This window comes from Mastomys coucha, unplaced genomic scaffold (genome assembly GCF_008632895.1).
Source record: "Mastomys coucha isolate ucsf_1 unplaced genomic scaffold, UCSF_Mcou_1 pScaffold16, whole genome shotgun sequence".
NCBI classification, from domain to species: Eukaryota; Metazoa; Chordata; class Mammalia; order Rodentia; family Muridae; genus Mastomys; species Mastomys coucha.
Window position 1 is genome coordinate 30,962,436 of NW_022196898.1, and position 16,428 is coordinate 30,978,863.

General features: G+C 36.8%; 1 protein-coding gene across 2 annotated transcripts in view; it reads left to right on the forward strand.

Annotated features, from left to right (window-relative positions):
* Nucleotides 1–16,220, forward strand: part of Asic5 (acid sensing ion channel subunit family member 5) — a 22,914-nt gene extending 6,694 nt beyond the window's left edge. Inside the window, exons 4-10 of one of the 2 annotated variants that reach the window (XM_031376035.1) lie at nt 1,241–1,366; nt 3,210–3,359; nt 4,296–4,443; nt 6,578–6,634; nt 9,343–9,511; nt 14,354–14,445; nt 15,921–16,220. In XM_031376035.1, coding sequence (XP_031231895.1) covers nt 1,241–1,366; nt 3,210–3,359; nt 4,296–4,443; nt 6,578–6,634; nt 9,343–9,511; nt 14,354–14,445; nt 15,921–16,081 — 903 coding nt within the window. In that variant the 3' untranslated portion in view covers nt 16,082–16,220. The remainder of the gene's footprint in view (nt 1–1,240; nt 1,367–3,209; nt 3,360–4,295; nt 4,444–6,577; nt 6,635–9,342; nt 9,512–14,353; nt 14,446–15,920) is intronic. The other variant, XM_031376034.1, reaches the window with a different exon arrangement.
* Nucleotides 16,221–16,428: the final 208 nt, after the last annotated feature.

Consider the following 16,428-nt stretch of genomic DNA (forward strand, 5'->3'; position numbering starts at 1 on the left):
CAATAGAATACTTGCGATTTTTCCTTACCCTTCGACAACATATTTGATGAAAGCACTTCTGTCCATCTTAAGCAGTTATCACACTGTATCTAAGTTAGTAGCACTTTCTGAGAATACACCGAAAATGAGCCTTCCAGCTTTCAACTAAGAATTATATGTCACATGCATGCTATGTAGAATGAGCTTTATATGAACATGTAACATCTAAAATTCTGTTTCAATTACTTACACAACTACTCTAGGATAAAGTACAACATGCCTGGATTCTGTTGACTTATTTTCTACATTTCCATGTCTCCATGCTATGAGATAGACTCAAAATTAATATCAACTTTATCCTTTAATGATATAATAACAAATATATAAAAGGAATTCCCAAGGGAGACTTGGTGGGGATGAAAATAAGCAGCAGAGATGAACTGACCTCTAACCTAACAGGGCTCCTCGTCATTTAATATTCACTAATGCAGAAACCCAACTCTAGTAATCTGTGAAGTAAAATATACTAATTGGTTTAGTTAACTGGGTAATCAAAAAAGCAGAACTGGCTTTAGGAAGTGCTATACCGATGAGCCCACTTTCCATCTCCTAACTTTGCCTGCCTAGTTTTTGTATGCTCTCTTCACTCAGAGAGCCAAAATTTCAGCCACCAATACATTTCTCACAGTGACGACATATTACCACTCAAGAATCCAGGTGGTAGTTCAATGGAAGTCTCATCATTGTTTTTAAACCAGTTGCAGAAGAAAGAGGTTGGGCTATGCAGATCATCAAGCTTATATAACATGTATATCTCTGAGAATGGAGTGGATTAGCAAAAAGAGGTCAATTGGAAGCAAAATCTGACTGCTCCCCAGGGAACATGAGGAGGGAGCAGTAACTGCTCAAAAGAAGGTTGTAGAAGCTACTCACCAGAGGCTAACAGCGTGTTTTTGTGAATCTTTAATTTTAAAAAAGTGAAACAAGTCCTTTTAAATTGGAAAAAAATAATCATATATAAAAATCATATATAAAAATGTGTCATTTAAAGTAACATGTAAATTGACCTAAAAGTTCATTATACAAGTGAAAACTGTTGGTCAAATACATGCATAAATTGCCAAACTATCAAATCTTGCTAATATAGGCATCCTCATATAAACATTTGCAAGTATAAACAAATGATAGAGTAATTGGAATTTGGGGACATTGAGAAATTTCCTATTGATTGTGCTCTATTTGGTTCGTTTTCATATTGGAGGATTTCAAACACGTCTTTACTGAATACGGGAACTGCTTCACTTTTAACCATGGTGAGAATATCCAAAACAAGAATAAAGTGAGTGTGTCCGGAAGAGGCTTAAAGTTGCTCCTCGATGTCCATCAGGTATTCAGTTCACTTCATCTTAATCTGTGTGGAAAAGCAACAAGAACTGGCATAAGTTTTCAATTTTAGTAAAAGTATTTTGCTCTGTCAAATAACTTCTACCAGCTGAGTTTATCTCATCCCTTGACAATTTATTCAAACACCCCATGGATTGTAAATTACTGTTGTCTTAGATATTCAGAAAGGATATGATTCAAACATAAGCTAGACATTTTCAGTGTTCTACTCACTTCTGTCATCACAATTCCAGGGACTATGCAGCAGAATAAAGAAATGACAAGTTCTATCATGCCGTGCACATAGCTAATGACACTTCAAAACCATAATTGTAGTAGGAATTTCATCTGGACATTGAAACACTGAAAACTGTTTTTAGAATAACTCTGTGTGTACTTGTTAGTCATAGAATTCTTCTCTGAAAAGAAAAAAAAACATACTCAGTAAGAATAGTACATGAGTATACTTTACTTAAGCCTCATTGATCATTTTTTTTCTTGGTGATTGGCCAAGGAAGTTATATTTGACTTGAGAATCAGGTATCCCAACATCTAAGAATTGCATTGCACTTATTACAAAGGTGCTAGATGATGAGCTCCCATCCCTGTCCTGTGCTACCAAGGCATGATTTCTGCCATGCTGATATACTAAGTATCCAATGGCAAACAATGAATATCAGAGAGCAATGGTCACCTCATTTTGAATCATTGCAAATTACTGTATCCCCATAAACATTAATAAAGGTGTGGCTGCTTTCTGTTAATATATTTACAACTTCCTCCTATGTTCCACTCAAAATAATTATATTCATGCCTAAATGCAACCCTGCACTCAGCAAATATTTGACAAAAATTAAAAGTATCTAGACAGTAGCCCTAGTTTTAGTTTAAACATTAATTATGAATTTTTATTAGGAGATAATCCAAAATAATTGTATAATAAAATTGAAACCTACAAATGTAATAATATAATGTTCTGTAAGCAAATGGCAACTAGCTAATTCTCTAAACCAACCTTGTCAATGCTTCTTAGAGGGTTTTAAAATATTCAGTAGAAATGGGCCTCTGAATTACAGGAATCTAAAGCGTGCTCCTCAAGGATGATTACACAACCGTGGACTGATTCACTGCAGAATTCTTATATGCACATACCCACCTTCTCCTAATAGCCTGAAACTACTGCATCACTAGAAATTTACCTGTATCTTTACCTGATATAGATTTATATATTTAAAAAACAAAGGTTGTTATTGGGCTAAAGAGATGGGTTCCTGGTTAAGAGCACTGATTGCTCTTCTAGAAGTCCTTAGTTCAATTCTCAGCAACCACATGGTAGCTCACAACCATCTGTAATGGGATCTGATGTCCTCTTCTGTTGTGTTTGAAAACAGCAACCATGAACTCATATACATAACATAAATAAGTTTTTTAAAAAGTATTGTTAAAGAAATAGTGTTAACATTCATTGAAGAACACATTTGAATTTTAAATAAGGTCTGGACTTTAATTAGAGAGAGGAGCGAGTCCAATAATTCTCTAATGCACTCATAGCAAAACAGAACAGGCAAGTAGGAATTTCTGAAAGTCACTTGGGAGATGAGAAGGACAGAGAAAGGGTGGTCATCAGGGAAAACACTGTGGATTCACTCAAGAGCAACTGACACAGGTATACTTGTACACGCACTCAGAGACATAAACCTGTGTGATCGAGCCTGAAAGGGAGTATTTTAGATACCAGATTTCCATATATCTCACACACAACAGATTTGGAGCCTAATATGGTGTAACTAACTTTAGGAAATCGAATACAATATGAATTGGTAAAACCACATCTGTGTTCACTTCAGGAGGAATTTACTGACAACCCAGTCCCTGGTTTTGCTGATGCTGGGATCATCTTTGTTATTCACTCACCCAAGAAGGAGCCCCAGTTTGATGGCTTAGGTTTATCTTCTCCTGTGGGGATGCACGCACGGGTGACCATCCGCCAACTGAAGGTAAGAACTTGGGAGATGTGGAGGCAGAGGGAATTAGCTGGTGATGAAATCCATTAAACACACAAATAACTTTCTTACGAGAGATGCTTTTCTCCTATGCTTTTAACCATGGGTGGACAGACCAACATTCCATTTCAAATTTCTTTCCTTTAACTGTAGGCTCCTAGGTAGTATAAGGCAGTATATTTCTGTGTACAACCTAGTTATTCTGTGATATATATATACTACAGAAGCCTGTTAAATCCAAGGTAACATCAAATTTTATTAAAAGCAGGACCAAAAGTAAGCTTTAGACTTGACTACTTCACTGGGTGGAATAAAAACTAAAGTGGAAAAGAAGTAGCTGTGGTGACTAGCCTGCCCTGGTGGTAGCTGTGGTGACTAGCCTGCCCTCGTGGTAGCTGTTGTGACTAGCCTGACCTCGTGGCTGGCTTCCACAGGACAGCCTTTTACTCAGGAAATTCACTAGTTAGCTTTCTGAATTTGCATCCACTCCCTGGTTCTCTTGGCATGTGGATAGCTTTTCCTTTCCAGAGTTAGAAAGTTTAAGTGAAGTAACATAAAAAAGGCCCTAACTTGCTGCACATTGGATGCCGGTTGCTCAGTAAAGGACCGATTTCCACCATATGGGTGGATGGTTCGTGACTAACCTGAGTTCGACGAGGATATAATATTTGCATAAATGATTTTTGTTCTTATGTGAATTAAGTTTTCGAATGGTTGGCCTATCTGATGTTCTCATTAACATTTAGCTTAAATGTTTAAAGGCTGTTATCAATAGTGGTTTTCAGGAAATTTCAAGATAGAAGTATGGACAAATGGGTAAATTTAGCAGTATCAAAAAATTAAAGGAAGAACTCCGAGGTAAGTAAAAGTGTACAACATGCATGGGTCAACACAGGTCAGTTCCCTAAGGAGCATCTGTTCTGTCTTCAGACCATCCACCAGGAGTACCCATGGGGAGAGTGCAATCCTGATGTCAAGCTGAGGAACTTCTCCACCTACAGCACTTATGGTTGTCTGAAGGAGTGCAAAGCCCAGCACATACAAAGGCTGTGTGGATGTTTGCCCTTTCTGCTTCCAGGTAGATGGAGACTGAGAAGTTCTCCCCATGCCGCTTAATTTGAAGAGTAGGAAGTTAGTGTGTCCTTGAGTTGTTTTTCATTCTAATAGTGCCTCAGTTGGGACATTTGAAAGCATGGAAATGCCACAGAGATATTTGGAAAAGAAAATAATGCTGTCAGTCCAGGTCAATTGTTACTTAGAAGGTTAAAATCTTAAATCTTAAGTTGAATGAATGTCAAGGGTTTTGTAATTTGAAATTAAAATTAGGTCCCATGTACACATAGCACTACAGACTCTTAAGATCTCACTGTTTGGAAAGTTATTTGCCCTGCAACTCTGAGAGAAATTTCAAGACATTTTGCCCTCTGTCTTAAGTATTTTTAAGACCAGGGATCTCTCGGGAAGTCACTGAAGAAGGAAGCAGAGCAGAAGGCTAAAACTTGGGTGTGATTTCACACTTTTTAATCTAGCTAATGTCATATCTTTTCTGTTTTCTGTAGAATAGGAGAACTGTGTCCTCAGGGGCAGGCTTCTTGTAAGGAAGAAACAAGAAGTTATGAACAATTTAATTTATATTTATTCTGCTGCCTTTCCTTAGGGTGTTCATAAAGAGATGTGGGCTATTACACAATTGAAAATGGAAAAAGCAAAACCAGTTTGATTGTTTTCCTTGCTACTGTGGACTCTAAATCATTCATGTTCTCTCTCATTCTGTCTATCTATCTACTATCTATGTATCTATGTATCTATGTATCTATCTATCTATCTATCTGTCTATCTATCTACCTACCTACCTACCTACCTACCTATCATTTTCTATCTCTGTATGTCTCTCAATAAGGCTCACAAAAATATCATTTCACTAAAAAGTAAGAAAAATGAAAATGTACATTAGCACATTACTCCTCTTTCCTCCCCTCCTCTTCTTCCTTGCCCTCCTTTTCCTCTTCCTCCTCCTACTCTTTTAAATTTCTTCTAATAGAGACACAGGTAACTCTCCTTTATAGTCTCACAAGCATTCTCACAATTGTGCACAATTCCCAGAGGACAGTCTCCTTTAGAGTTTGAGGATTACTGAGTAAACATTGTGGCTAACCTCAGAAACCACATGTGTTATACCAATAGACAAATATCTTGTTAGATTTAAAGGCCATGTTTTTGTTTTGTTTTGTTTTGTTTTTAATCCGCCCAGTGAGTAAACCTAGGTATGCTGTAAACTGAACTTTCGTCTTTGTCTCAAGATCTACGTGAGGTGCATGATTAATATTGGCACTTATTCATCATGCGCATTGTTGTGGATAAAGACATTTTGTATATGTATTTATGTATTAGTGTTAATGGCAAAAATAATGTTACTATATAAAGAGAGCAGGATACAAGATAGAGTACTCCAAAGCTTCTCTAACTACATAGTCTAGACAAACCACTCTGAAATGTAGTTCTTCGTCTGTAAAATGATAATTCCGATTCCACATAAGAAGGTTATGGACAGGATAAAACAAGACAAAAATAAGCAGTTGTAAACTTAAAATCTACAAGCATTTAAAAACACAAAGACTTGATTTGAGGAGACAAGCAAAAAGAATCAAAGCAGTGTTCTTCTCAACAAACCATTTCCTTGGCTTCTGATACATCTCTGCATTTATTTTCCAAGGAATAAACACCCATATGAGGGATAAATAGGGAGGAAGATACAGAAATGTTCTTTTGATTTAGGTTACTAATGTTACCTAAAGTCTGGGGTTCATATGTATCTCAGTGGTGGGGGTGACTGTGTCAGTAATGGGGGTGTGACCGTGTCAGTGTGGGGGTGTGACCGTGTCAGTGGGGGGGTGACTGTGTCAGTGGTGAGGGTGACTGTGTCAGTGGGGGAGTGACTGTGTCAGTGGTGGGGGTGACCGTGTTAGTAATGGGGGTGACTGTGTCAGTGGCAAGGTGTCTCAGTGTTGGAGGTATGCTTAGCATGAATAAGGTCCTGAATTCAATAACTGCACCCTCAAAAATAAAGACTACAGTGAAATCAAGTAACCATGTCCAGAATCAATCCCTGAATTAGCTCTCCAGCTAGGTGCACATTCCAAAATTTCACCATCTTTAATGGGAGCAATTTACTTCCAGAAATCTCTTTATATGTTACATTTACTGTTTTTAAGGAAATGGTGTAGAGTGTGACCTACTAAAATACTACAACTGTGTGTCTCCCATCCTTGGTAAGTGGCTTGACTCTTTTACTTTGAAAGCTTTTATATATATATATATATATATATATATATATATATATAGTTATAGTTATAGTTATAGTTATAGTTATATATAGTTATATATAGTTATATATATAGTTATAAGACATGAAATAACATTATAGATATACCAGAAATGAAAAAAGAGCTACATAAAGAATTTTTAGAAATGCCTTAATATTTGCTACATAAACATAGATAGTAAAAGAAAATTCCCTCTGACCACAGGTTATCTCTAAGTTAGAGGCCATGATAATGAAGTACTAGCAAGAGTTCACAGATTTATTTCCAAATCTTTATGTCATTTATAACCTCTGCTCTCTATATTATCAAAATATCCTTGATTTTTATTGCATTACTAAAACATTTTTACCACTAGATCAAATATTCCAAATTAGAAAAAGAAACATATAATACTCAGTAAAAGCTTGTTACTTTGAAAATCATTTATATATTCTAAGAACCATTCCTTTATTTACACACATGTGTCACATATAACATTTTTGTGTAAATGAACTCATAAGCACATATGTCTTATTCATTGACAACTTAAGTGAATTTATTTTGCCTACATATTTTCATAGATCCCAATATTATATTCTATGCTGAGACATAGACATAACTTCATATTTATATTTTGAAAATATTGATCACCCTCTTAAAATATAATATATTGTATATCTTTGTCTTATGTTTGTTTCTGTAGTTGAGACATAAGAACTTATCAAAACAACTCAGGGGAGAAAGGAGAAAGGTTCCCAATTCTAGTCAATATATAGTTCATCACTGTGGGACATCAAGGAAGTGGGAAGCAGGAACCACTGATCACATCATATATTACAGCCACAGTTAAGAGCAGGGAGGAGTGAGCTGATGAATGCACACTTGTTCTCACCTTACTTTCCCCACTCATGCATTTCAAGATCCCTTAAATCAGCACTTGTAGCTGAAGGGGTTTACAGCCCCTTAGGAGGAACAACAGTATGAACTAACTAGTACCCTCAGAGCTCCCAGGGACTAAACCACCAACCAACCAAAGAGTACAGATAGTGGTTCTCATGGTTCCAGCTGCGTATGTATAGCAGAGGGTGGCCTAGTCAGTCATCAATGGGAGGAGAGGCCCTTGGTCCTGTGAAGGTTCTATGCCCCAGTGTAGGGGGATACCAGGGCCAGGAAGCAGGAGAGGGTGGGTTGGTGAGCAGGGGGAGTGGGGAGGGAACAGGAGGTTTATTTGGAGGGGAAACTGAGAAAGGAGATATGATTTGAATTGTAAATAAAGAAAATATCTAATAAAAGAAAAGAAATCAGCAGTTGTCAACATTTCTAGTGCTGTGACCGTTTGTTTATACCTTCATGTTGTGGTAGCCCCGAACCGTAAAATTATTTATGTTGCTACTTCATAACTGTAATTGTCCTGTTATGAATTGTAATGTGGATATCTGTGTTTTCTGATGGTCTTATGTGACCCCTGTGAAAGAATCATTTAACTTCCAGAGTGGGTCACGACCCATGGGTTGAGAAATTGTGTCTTAAATCTTTCCACCTACAGTTAGGAGCTGTTCTCAACTTAATTAATAGCAAAATAAGTAATATACTGTAGATATGGCCTCAGCCAACCCAATCTAGATAATCTGTCATTGAAATTCTCTTCCCAGGTGTTTCTAGGCTTTTCTAAGCTGACATAACCAACCATTCTACACTTCTATGAAAGCCTTCTTTTCCAACCCATTCTAGAAATAGCTTTAAGATGGCAGCAATAGAATTAACATTTTCTTTTAAATTGTTATAAAATATTTCAAGGTCTAGTGATGAAGTAGAATTTCTATTGTCCTTAGTTTCCAAACCAAATATGCAAATGTCATATTGAAAATGAAAAGAGTCAGATTTATGTGGCCAAACTGATGATTTCCTATTGCTGGTGAAAGCTGCAGGGAGAACCCAGAAAAATAGGTCACACACAGCAGTTTGGGGACTGCTGTGGGAAAGCAGGATCACAAAGCTATGCATGTGAGTGTGAGTACAGTGTTGTGAGCCACTGAGGGTGATAGAGTGTGTGAATGTGAGTATGGGCATGAGTGCAGGGGTAGGGGATTAGTGGAATATGAGTGTTGGAGTGCATCAGAGAGCATGCGTGCGAGTGTCTGTATGAAAAGCATCTGAGGTTACGTGAGTATGTTGGATCGTGTGTGTGCAGGAAGAGGAATGTATAGTAAGGAGGTTAAAAGGTGACAACTTGGTAGACGGAGAATCGTGGGGCTGCCTGAAAAGCTAAGGGACCATGGAAACAAGGAGCCTTAAGCCAAGAGAGTATTTCACTCTGATTGAAGATAAGTCTAAAGATGAGTTTAGTTTAGAATTATATCTGAGAGCTCCTCTCAAAATGACATGGCATTACTCTCCATCCTGTTCTGTCCAGTCAGTTGATCCTACAAGGAAATAGTCCAGGAGCTTCCTAGACTTTCTCATTCCTAATGAAGATTGGTCCCCGTGACTCGGGGGATCAAGGTTAGAACTTTTATATTCTGTCTTGTTGGTTTTATTAACAGCAAAATATAAGCATGATTTAGCAAGATATTAAGCACACTTAACTATGTTTTAAATACAGAAGAAGAAATAATGAATTTTATTCTCCCATTGTAGAGTCTTCTGTGAGCCCATTGTTCTGGCTTCCATTTCAGACCACATCGAGCGTAAGGGACTATGTACGATGGGAACACACAACTCCAGCTGCCCTGTGTCGTGTGAAGAAACAGAATACCCAGCTACTGTTTCTTATTCTACTTTTCCAAGTCAAAGAGCAACAAAATTTCTTGCCAAGAAATTGAATCAAAGCCAAGAATATATCAGGTAATCAAGTTAGTCTTACAAATTATTCATGATTAACATTAGGTTTTCTTTACTGAACATTTGAAGTCTCAGAAAATGACATGATGATCAATTGAAGAAGGCAATGCAGATGTCATTGAGCTAACAAAGAAGACAGTAGGAATTTAAAGCCAGGTAGGATCCCATCTTCTTGCCCCTTTACCTTTTAAATGGAATCATAGGATGCTGACTGAAGACATTTGCTCATGGTTTTTCCTTTACTGACCTGACTGGAGAAAATATGAATGCTAACTAATATTAGCTATTGCTTTAAGTACAACAAGCCCTTCCCTGTATACTCTGTGCTTTGAGTCTCCTAATAACTATATAAAATAAGTGGAGAAGAAATTATTTTTATTTTACCCCGGTGAATTGAAGTTCATTGAGTTTTTAAAAACTGACTACCTAGGTAGTCAATGATGTGGAAGGAACTTGGTCTCTGCTCACCAAGACCACGAATTTCAATCACATGGGATTCTAACTCCAAAAGTTAGTGCCAAATTAGTTTCCTCTTTTCCACATCATATTGCTCCTGGCAAATTATAAAGGCAACGTTGTAATGAAATGTTAGTGTCTTTCCGAGGAAGGAAGCCAAACTTATCTCACTCAAAAATGTATTTTGCCATATTTTAGTAGCAAACTTTCCAGACTGGCATAGACAGAGAACATGAAAAGCCTATGCTTATCTGAAATACAACTCAACCAGAAATGAACAGTGAAAAGAAGGAACCTAGAACTATTTTATGGTTACAGTGCTACAAATATTGGCTAGTGGCCCTCAACAAGGACTTGGAACAGTGTGTAAAATCTGTAACAGGTTCATTTCTCATTGTTACCAAGAAAAACTGCTGAAACTTGTCCAACTAACAAATGCTGACTTTCTCTTGCTGTGCTCCCTGAGTTCTATTAATAATCCACACACAAAGGAAAACAGACAATTGCCCATATCTAATTCTTGCCCATATTTTTCTACTTGGCATAATATACTTAGGTAGATCATTGATTCCACATGGTTGGGGATCAAGCCTTCAGAGTTATTGATAACAAGAAAAGAAGCTCTTTGTTTGCATGAACCATTTCCCAGCATGGTGCATTGTTAAGCAAGCTCTTTCTCCATGCATGTGGGATGCTCGTCTTTGGATGTAACTGTTACATCTTAGCACACAGGTTGTTATCTCTAGGAAGCCCAAGCAGGTAAGAAGCACCAGGAAACAAGGGCAGTGCTCCAAAGGCATAGGTCTGTTCTGAGGTACTGAGCAATATTTTTAAAAGAGGTTGGAAAGAGAATTTTCAAACCAGAAGGTGTGATACATCTATTTAACAAGTGGTCAGGCTATTAAGCTTGTAATAAGCTTTGGTCTTCACTTCAAGGAACTTCCTAGCCAGGCTTGAGAGACAGTTATCTAGTGTTTTACCCACAGCCACTTTGGCACAGAGAGCTAAGGTAGTGTGTGTGTGTGTGTGTGTGTGTGTGTGTGTGTGTGTGTGTGTGTGTGTGTGTTTCAGTTATGTTTATAGATTTAGGGCCTGAAACAGCAGGAGTTATATGTTAATATTACTACTTACAACTATTAAAATAAAAAATACATTAACTGGGTTAAAGTTCACTGCTACTTGCATGGCCAAGTGTTTACCTGAAAGCATGTTCTGATTCAGTTTACCTTAGGGTTTGTTTTTGAAAAGTTAAAAAAAAATCCTTATTTAAAATCATAGACAATATCTCTACTAATCAGAAATTTTGAAAAAGTATTTCAAGAGGACAGTCCTTCTGAGTTATAAATCACAACATATACTAGATTAAAAAAAACAGACAAAAATTACAATTATACCTTTTTTAAATACAGACATCTGTGTTCATTTTAAATATGGAAAACTGTTCTGAGTATAGTATTATGCCAATATCTTTAAGCATGAGATAGAAGACCATTTGTAAATGTCTTCTTACTTGAGAATGATTTTATTTGTAAGATATATAGGTATGGTACTGGAGATATAATGATGAATTAAAAATACAACCCATATAAATATACACCATTATCTATTTCCTTTTCTCACCCACTGATTATTACTAATGATCCTGTCTTAATCAACATGGTAGTGACCTTGTGTGGTTGAGATTAGTGGAAGGATGAAAAATCAAATAGCAGAGCAAATGTGTCCAGACTCAGGGGTTGCCAGACACAGCTAGCTCGATGTGAGAAGGATTTTACCATAGTGTCAAGAAACGTACGCCAGATGGCATCTATGGAATTAGCAATAAGATGTAAAGAGAAGCACCCTCATAAGTAATCACAAAGCACGCTGTACATCTTTCTTCCTGGAGCAGACTATGGCTGTCCCAGCGCTTCACGCAGCTACTGCTGAGCACTGGTGTATAGATGAAGTGAAGTTGAACTTACCTGAAGATGGCCACAATGTAGCAGGGGTCATGTTTATTTGTGGGCAGAGTCTGATCAAAACATATTGGTCATAAAAGTGGGTTTTAAAAAATTTGTTCTATTGGGGAATTTTTGAAATAAATGTTGTACAAAATGGCTTGCTTTGTGCATACCTAGGCCATTCCCTCTAATGCTGTACTAATGTTCAAGCCTCTAGTAATATAGACACGTAATCAGTTTTTTTATGTACTTGCTGTTATCAAAACTGATTTTATTTTATAACAATGTATTTTTTTTTCCTAAGACAAGCAAGTGTTCTTGTACTTAACAGAATTATTTCATTATTACCCTGAGTCTCAATTGCAGGGGCCCATACAAGTGGATGAGTCAACTAACAGGGAAAAGCTGCAACAATATCACAATATTTGTATAGAAGAGGAATTTATCATCTCCAGAAAACACAGATGGATAGTCTTTGTAAATGATCATTAATGTTTAGCTTGCAAAGTCAAACAATATTATCAGCATGCATACAAATTAAGAGCACAGTAGAGAACACAAAGATGAGAATGTTACTAAAATCTCTGAATTCCCATGACAACACTGTTACTTCTTTCACTTTGGTAACTGTTTCATCACTTGCAAATATTACAACCTCCAAGGAGGATCTGTGTAACTATTGTACATTTTTCTGTTACAGAGCATTAGGATTAATGGAAATCGACTACACACATTAATGGAGCATTTTTAATTAAGTACTAATTAGAGTATTGATTCCCCAAAGTGTAACCAATAAGGAAAGAGGTTTATAGCTATGTTTCTTAGCTATGTTAAAGAATGCTATCCAGTTTCAGGAAACATTGTTAATAGGGTTCATTTTCCATTAAAATTCTTATTGACATCGGAAGATTATGTGGTAGTTGGTTTCAACTTCAGTTTACAGCACAGACAAGTTAATATTTACCACAGGTTTGTTAGTTTCATCTTTAAAGTTGTGATTTTAACAAATATGCAATGAGTATGTATTGGGTGGTCAGATTCATTGGCTCTGATAGGTATGGGAATACCTTGATGGATGAAACATGAAAGGAATGCCTTATTGCACATATTTCTGCTCTGGAGGACATGGATGACAACTTTGTAAGTTGTATTAAATAGTGTTACCTGCTGTAACACAAGAGATGGATGAAAATCATCTAGAGACGCTAGAGTAAGAAAGACTTGTCTTCAGGCTTGTGGACTGTGAGTGGAAATGAGTTTGAGCAGAAGTGAGCAGAACTCTACCAAAGCCCATGCAAATGTTTCACAAACAGTGCCACAGGAGTGTCAGAGGAATCAGCCAGCGTGTCCCGATTTAGCAGGTTAAAGAGTTATTGATTATGGTGTGAAGAACAGAGGGTTTTTGCTGAGGTGGAGTACCTCAAATTGAAGCATTTTGTCCTGCCAGACAACTAATACAGAATTCCTAATGATGCTATGATGTATGGGGTGACAGTGAGAAGAGTAGAATGTGAAGCACCAGGTGTAGGTGAGGCAATGGGTGTGAAGCAGTGGGTATGAGGCAGTGGGTGTGAGGCAGTGGGACATTCTGTAGATGCTGATGGGTCCATAAACAGGATTTCATCTTAAGAGTAGTTGGAGGTGCCAAATGGAAAATAGCAAGAGTTTGACTTGGAATGTGTTAGAATGTATTAAGTTATTAGACAAGCAAGTGGAATTATCAAAAATCAATCAAATACATGATTGGAATTCAAAGTGGAGGTCTAGGTAGAGAAAAAAGAGAGTTGTGACCTCCAACTATACAAAGAATCGTCGTTGTAAGATGGTATTGAGCTACTCTGAACACATGTGAAGATCTATAGATAAAATAAAGTCTTTGCTCAAGTCTGTCAACAATAAACAAGGCATAGCATTTATCAATAGGACAGCTGGTTCATATTTACTCTGGTTCATATTTAATTTCTCACTATATCCTATAAGCTCAGCTCAATTATACTGACCTTGGACAAGGAAAGAGCACTACTTTTCAGGATCATCTAAGTAACTTGGGAAAGTCAAGACTAGAATTAAAATTATAATCCAACAGTTTGTAAATCTATCGGGCCACAGTTAGATAAGCACATTTACTGTCTTTATTCAGTTTCTCAAAAATGAGGCCTACAAACTTTATGAGGTGTTGGGGGAAGGGATGGTTTTGGCTTTGTGTGTTTTTGTTTGTGTGTGTGTGTGTGTGTGTGTGTGTGTGTGTGTGTGCGTGTGTGTGTGTGTGTGTGCGCGTGCACACATGTGTGTTTTCTAAATAGCACCATGGCAAGATAATGCTAATGGAATTAATACTGAGTGCATGTTGGATCTAACACAATGTTAAATGGTCCCTGAATCTAAGACAGTGATGGAAAGCTGTGGTGACACTTGCAGGCCTTGTTCATTGTGTTTTTATCCCCAGGGAGAACCTTGTGAACATTGAAATAAACTATAGCGACTTAAACTATAAGATAACGCAGCAACAAAAGGCAGTGAGTGTGCCCGAGTTACTTGGTAAGTGTGTTCACTCCTTCCTCAACTCTCTTTGTTTGTCAGACTACTGTACAGGGCTCAGCTTGTCAGTGGAGGAAGAAGAGTCAGTTGTCCTTGTCTCCTACCAGTGCTTATACTTCCTAGGAAACACTGGTCACTGTGACCTCACCACACAGGATTTTACCAAAGAAGATGTGGATCTTGAGTTTCACTCACAGTTGCTTTCCTTCAATCTGCCATACATATATACATGTATATATCCCCATGTATACATATGTATAAATCCACACACATACATATGTATATGTCCAAATATAAATGTGTGTATATATCTACAGACACACACACACAGACACATACACACAGACATATATACATAAACACACGCACACACGTCCTATGTAACTACTGTACAGTATTTTTTCCTTCAGAATTCCACAGAGTGTTTCATACCAGGGAAAAGTAAAATGGTCCTAAGCAAGCAATATTATTTGTTTCCTTACAGCCACTCTTAGCTCCTACTATTGTATTGCCTCATGGAGTCTTTAACAAACTACTGATTTTTTAGATGCAGTTACACACTCGAGGAAGGCATACTGGAGTCAGAGGATAGCATCAGAATCAGGCATAAGCCTAGTCAGATCAGGCAGTTGAGAGCTGGGTAGCGAGGTATGATCCAAATTCTTCAAATCTCCGGCAGAAAACATGCTTCCATAGTGCATTTAACAAACATTATCTTTCTAAAGACGAGTCCAAGCAGCTTATGAATAAAGTTATCCTTTTTAGAAGGCAGTACTAGAACAGGGAACTCCTATGGGGGAAAGCAAAAGGAAGATGGAGGGGGCCTAGAGACCGGAGGGAATTAGGAGGTTATTTTTGATAGAGTTTTTCTGGAGAACGTGAAAAGGTTTTAGAGATGCTCGTGATGAAGGCCAAAAACTGAGAGCACCCTTAGTGTCTAAGAAGCACACACTCACAAATTGTTCAGATGTGAATGTTGTGAGTATTGATATAGGTTAAAAACGTGTTTTAAAATGCAGTGTTTTAAATATATATTTTGATTAAATAAACCATTATAATGTTTAATATAAAATATAATTAGGATACTAGCAGGGCCATATGCATGAAAATTATCTCCCTGGAAAACAGCGTAATCCTGTAAGGCCATTTGGTACCAACTTCCAGTTCTGCTTAGCATTGTATGAGTGCACATTTTATTGTAGTTAAAATTTTCACCTAGAATTCTAGTCTTCCAAAGGTTAAATCAACTATTGGAAACAGTTTTATACTATCTAATTTTGGAGATGATTTGCATGTATGTTATTGCCAAGTATTACTAGTGTATATTATTTTATTTATACTAAATTTGAAAATAATATAATTTATGTATCTTCATATACCATTCTTATCAAATTATTGGATTCAAATATTATATATGATAAAAATATTTACTTTTGTTGTATAAAATATAATTTCTTTATGAATTTTTATTACAGCAGATGTTGGTGGTCAGCTGGGACTATTTTGTGGAGCTAGTTTGATTACAATTATAGAAATTATTGAATATGTATTCACCAATTTCTACTGGGTATTCATTTTCTTTTTGCTGAAAATACTTGAAATGATCCAGCGGACTTCTCCACCTCAGGCAGTTTAGAAGAATGTGAATATTCGATTAGAATAAAAGTGTTGGTTTTCTCTTCATACTACATGTAATTATAATGGCCTATTCATTGTTATGAGACTTTATGTCATAGTTTGGAAAGTCTAATAAAAGTCATTGAAGATTCCCATTTATGTACACATACTTCTCTATTTAAAATATTCTGTATTGTCTATTTTTTCCATTGTAGCTTCAGCACTTAAAGTAATAACAGTTACATGGTAAGCATATTTTAATCTTCTTGTAATAATTAATGGAAAATCTTTATACTTAAGTATGTTAATCATACCCAATGAACTCTATATGGCTGTGAAAAATTTTTTATCATCTACCCTCCACCA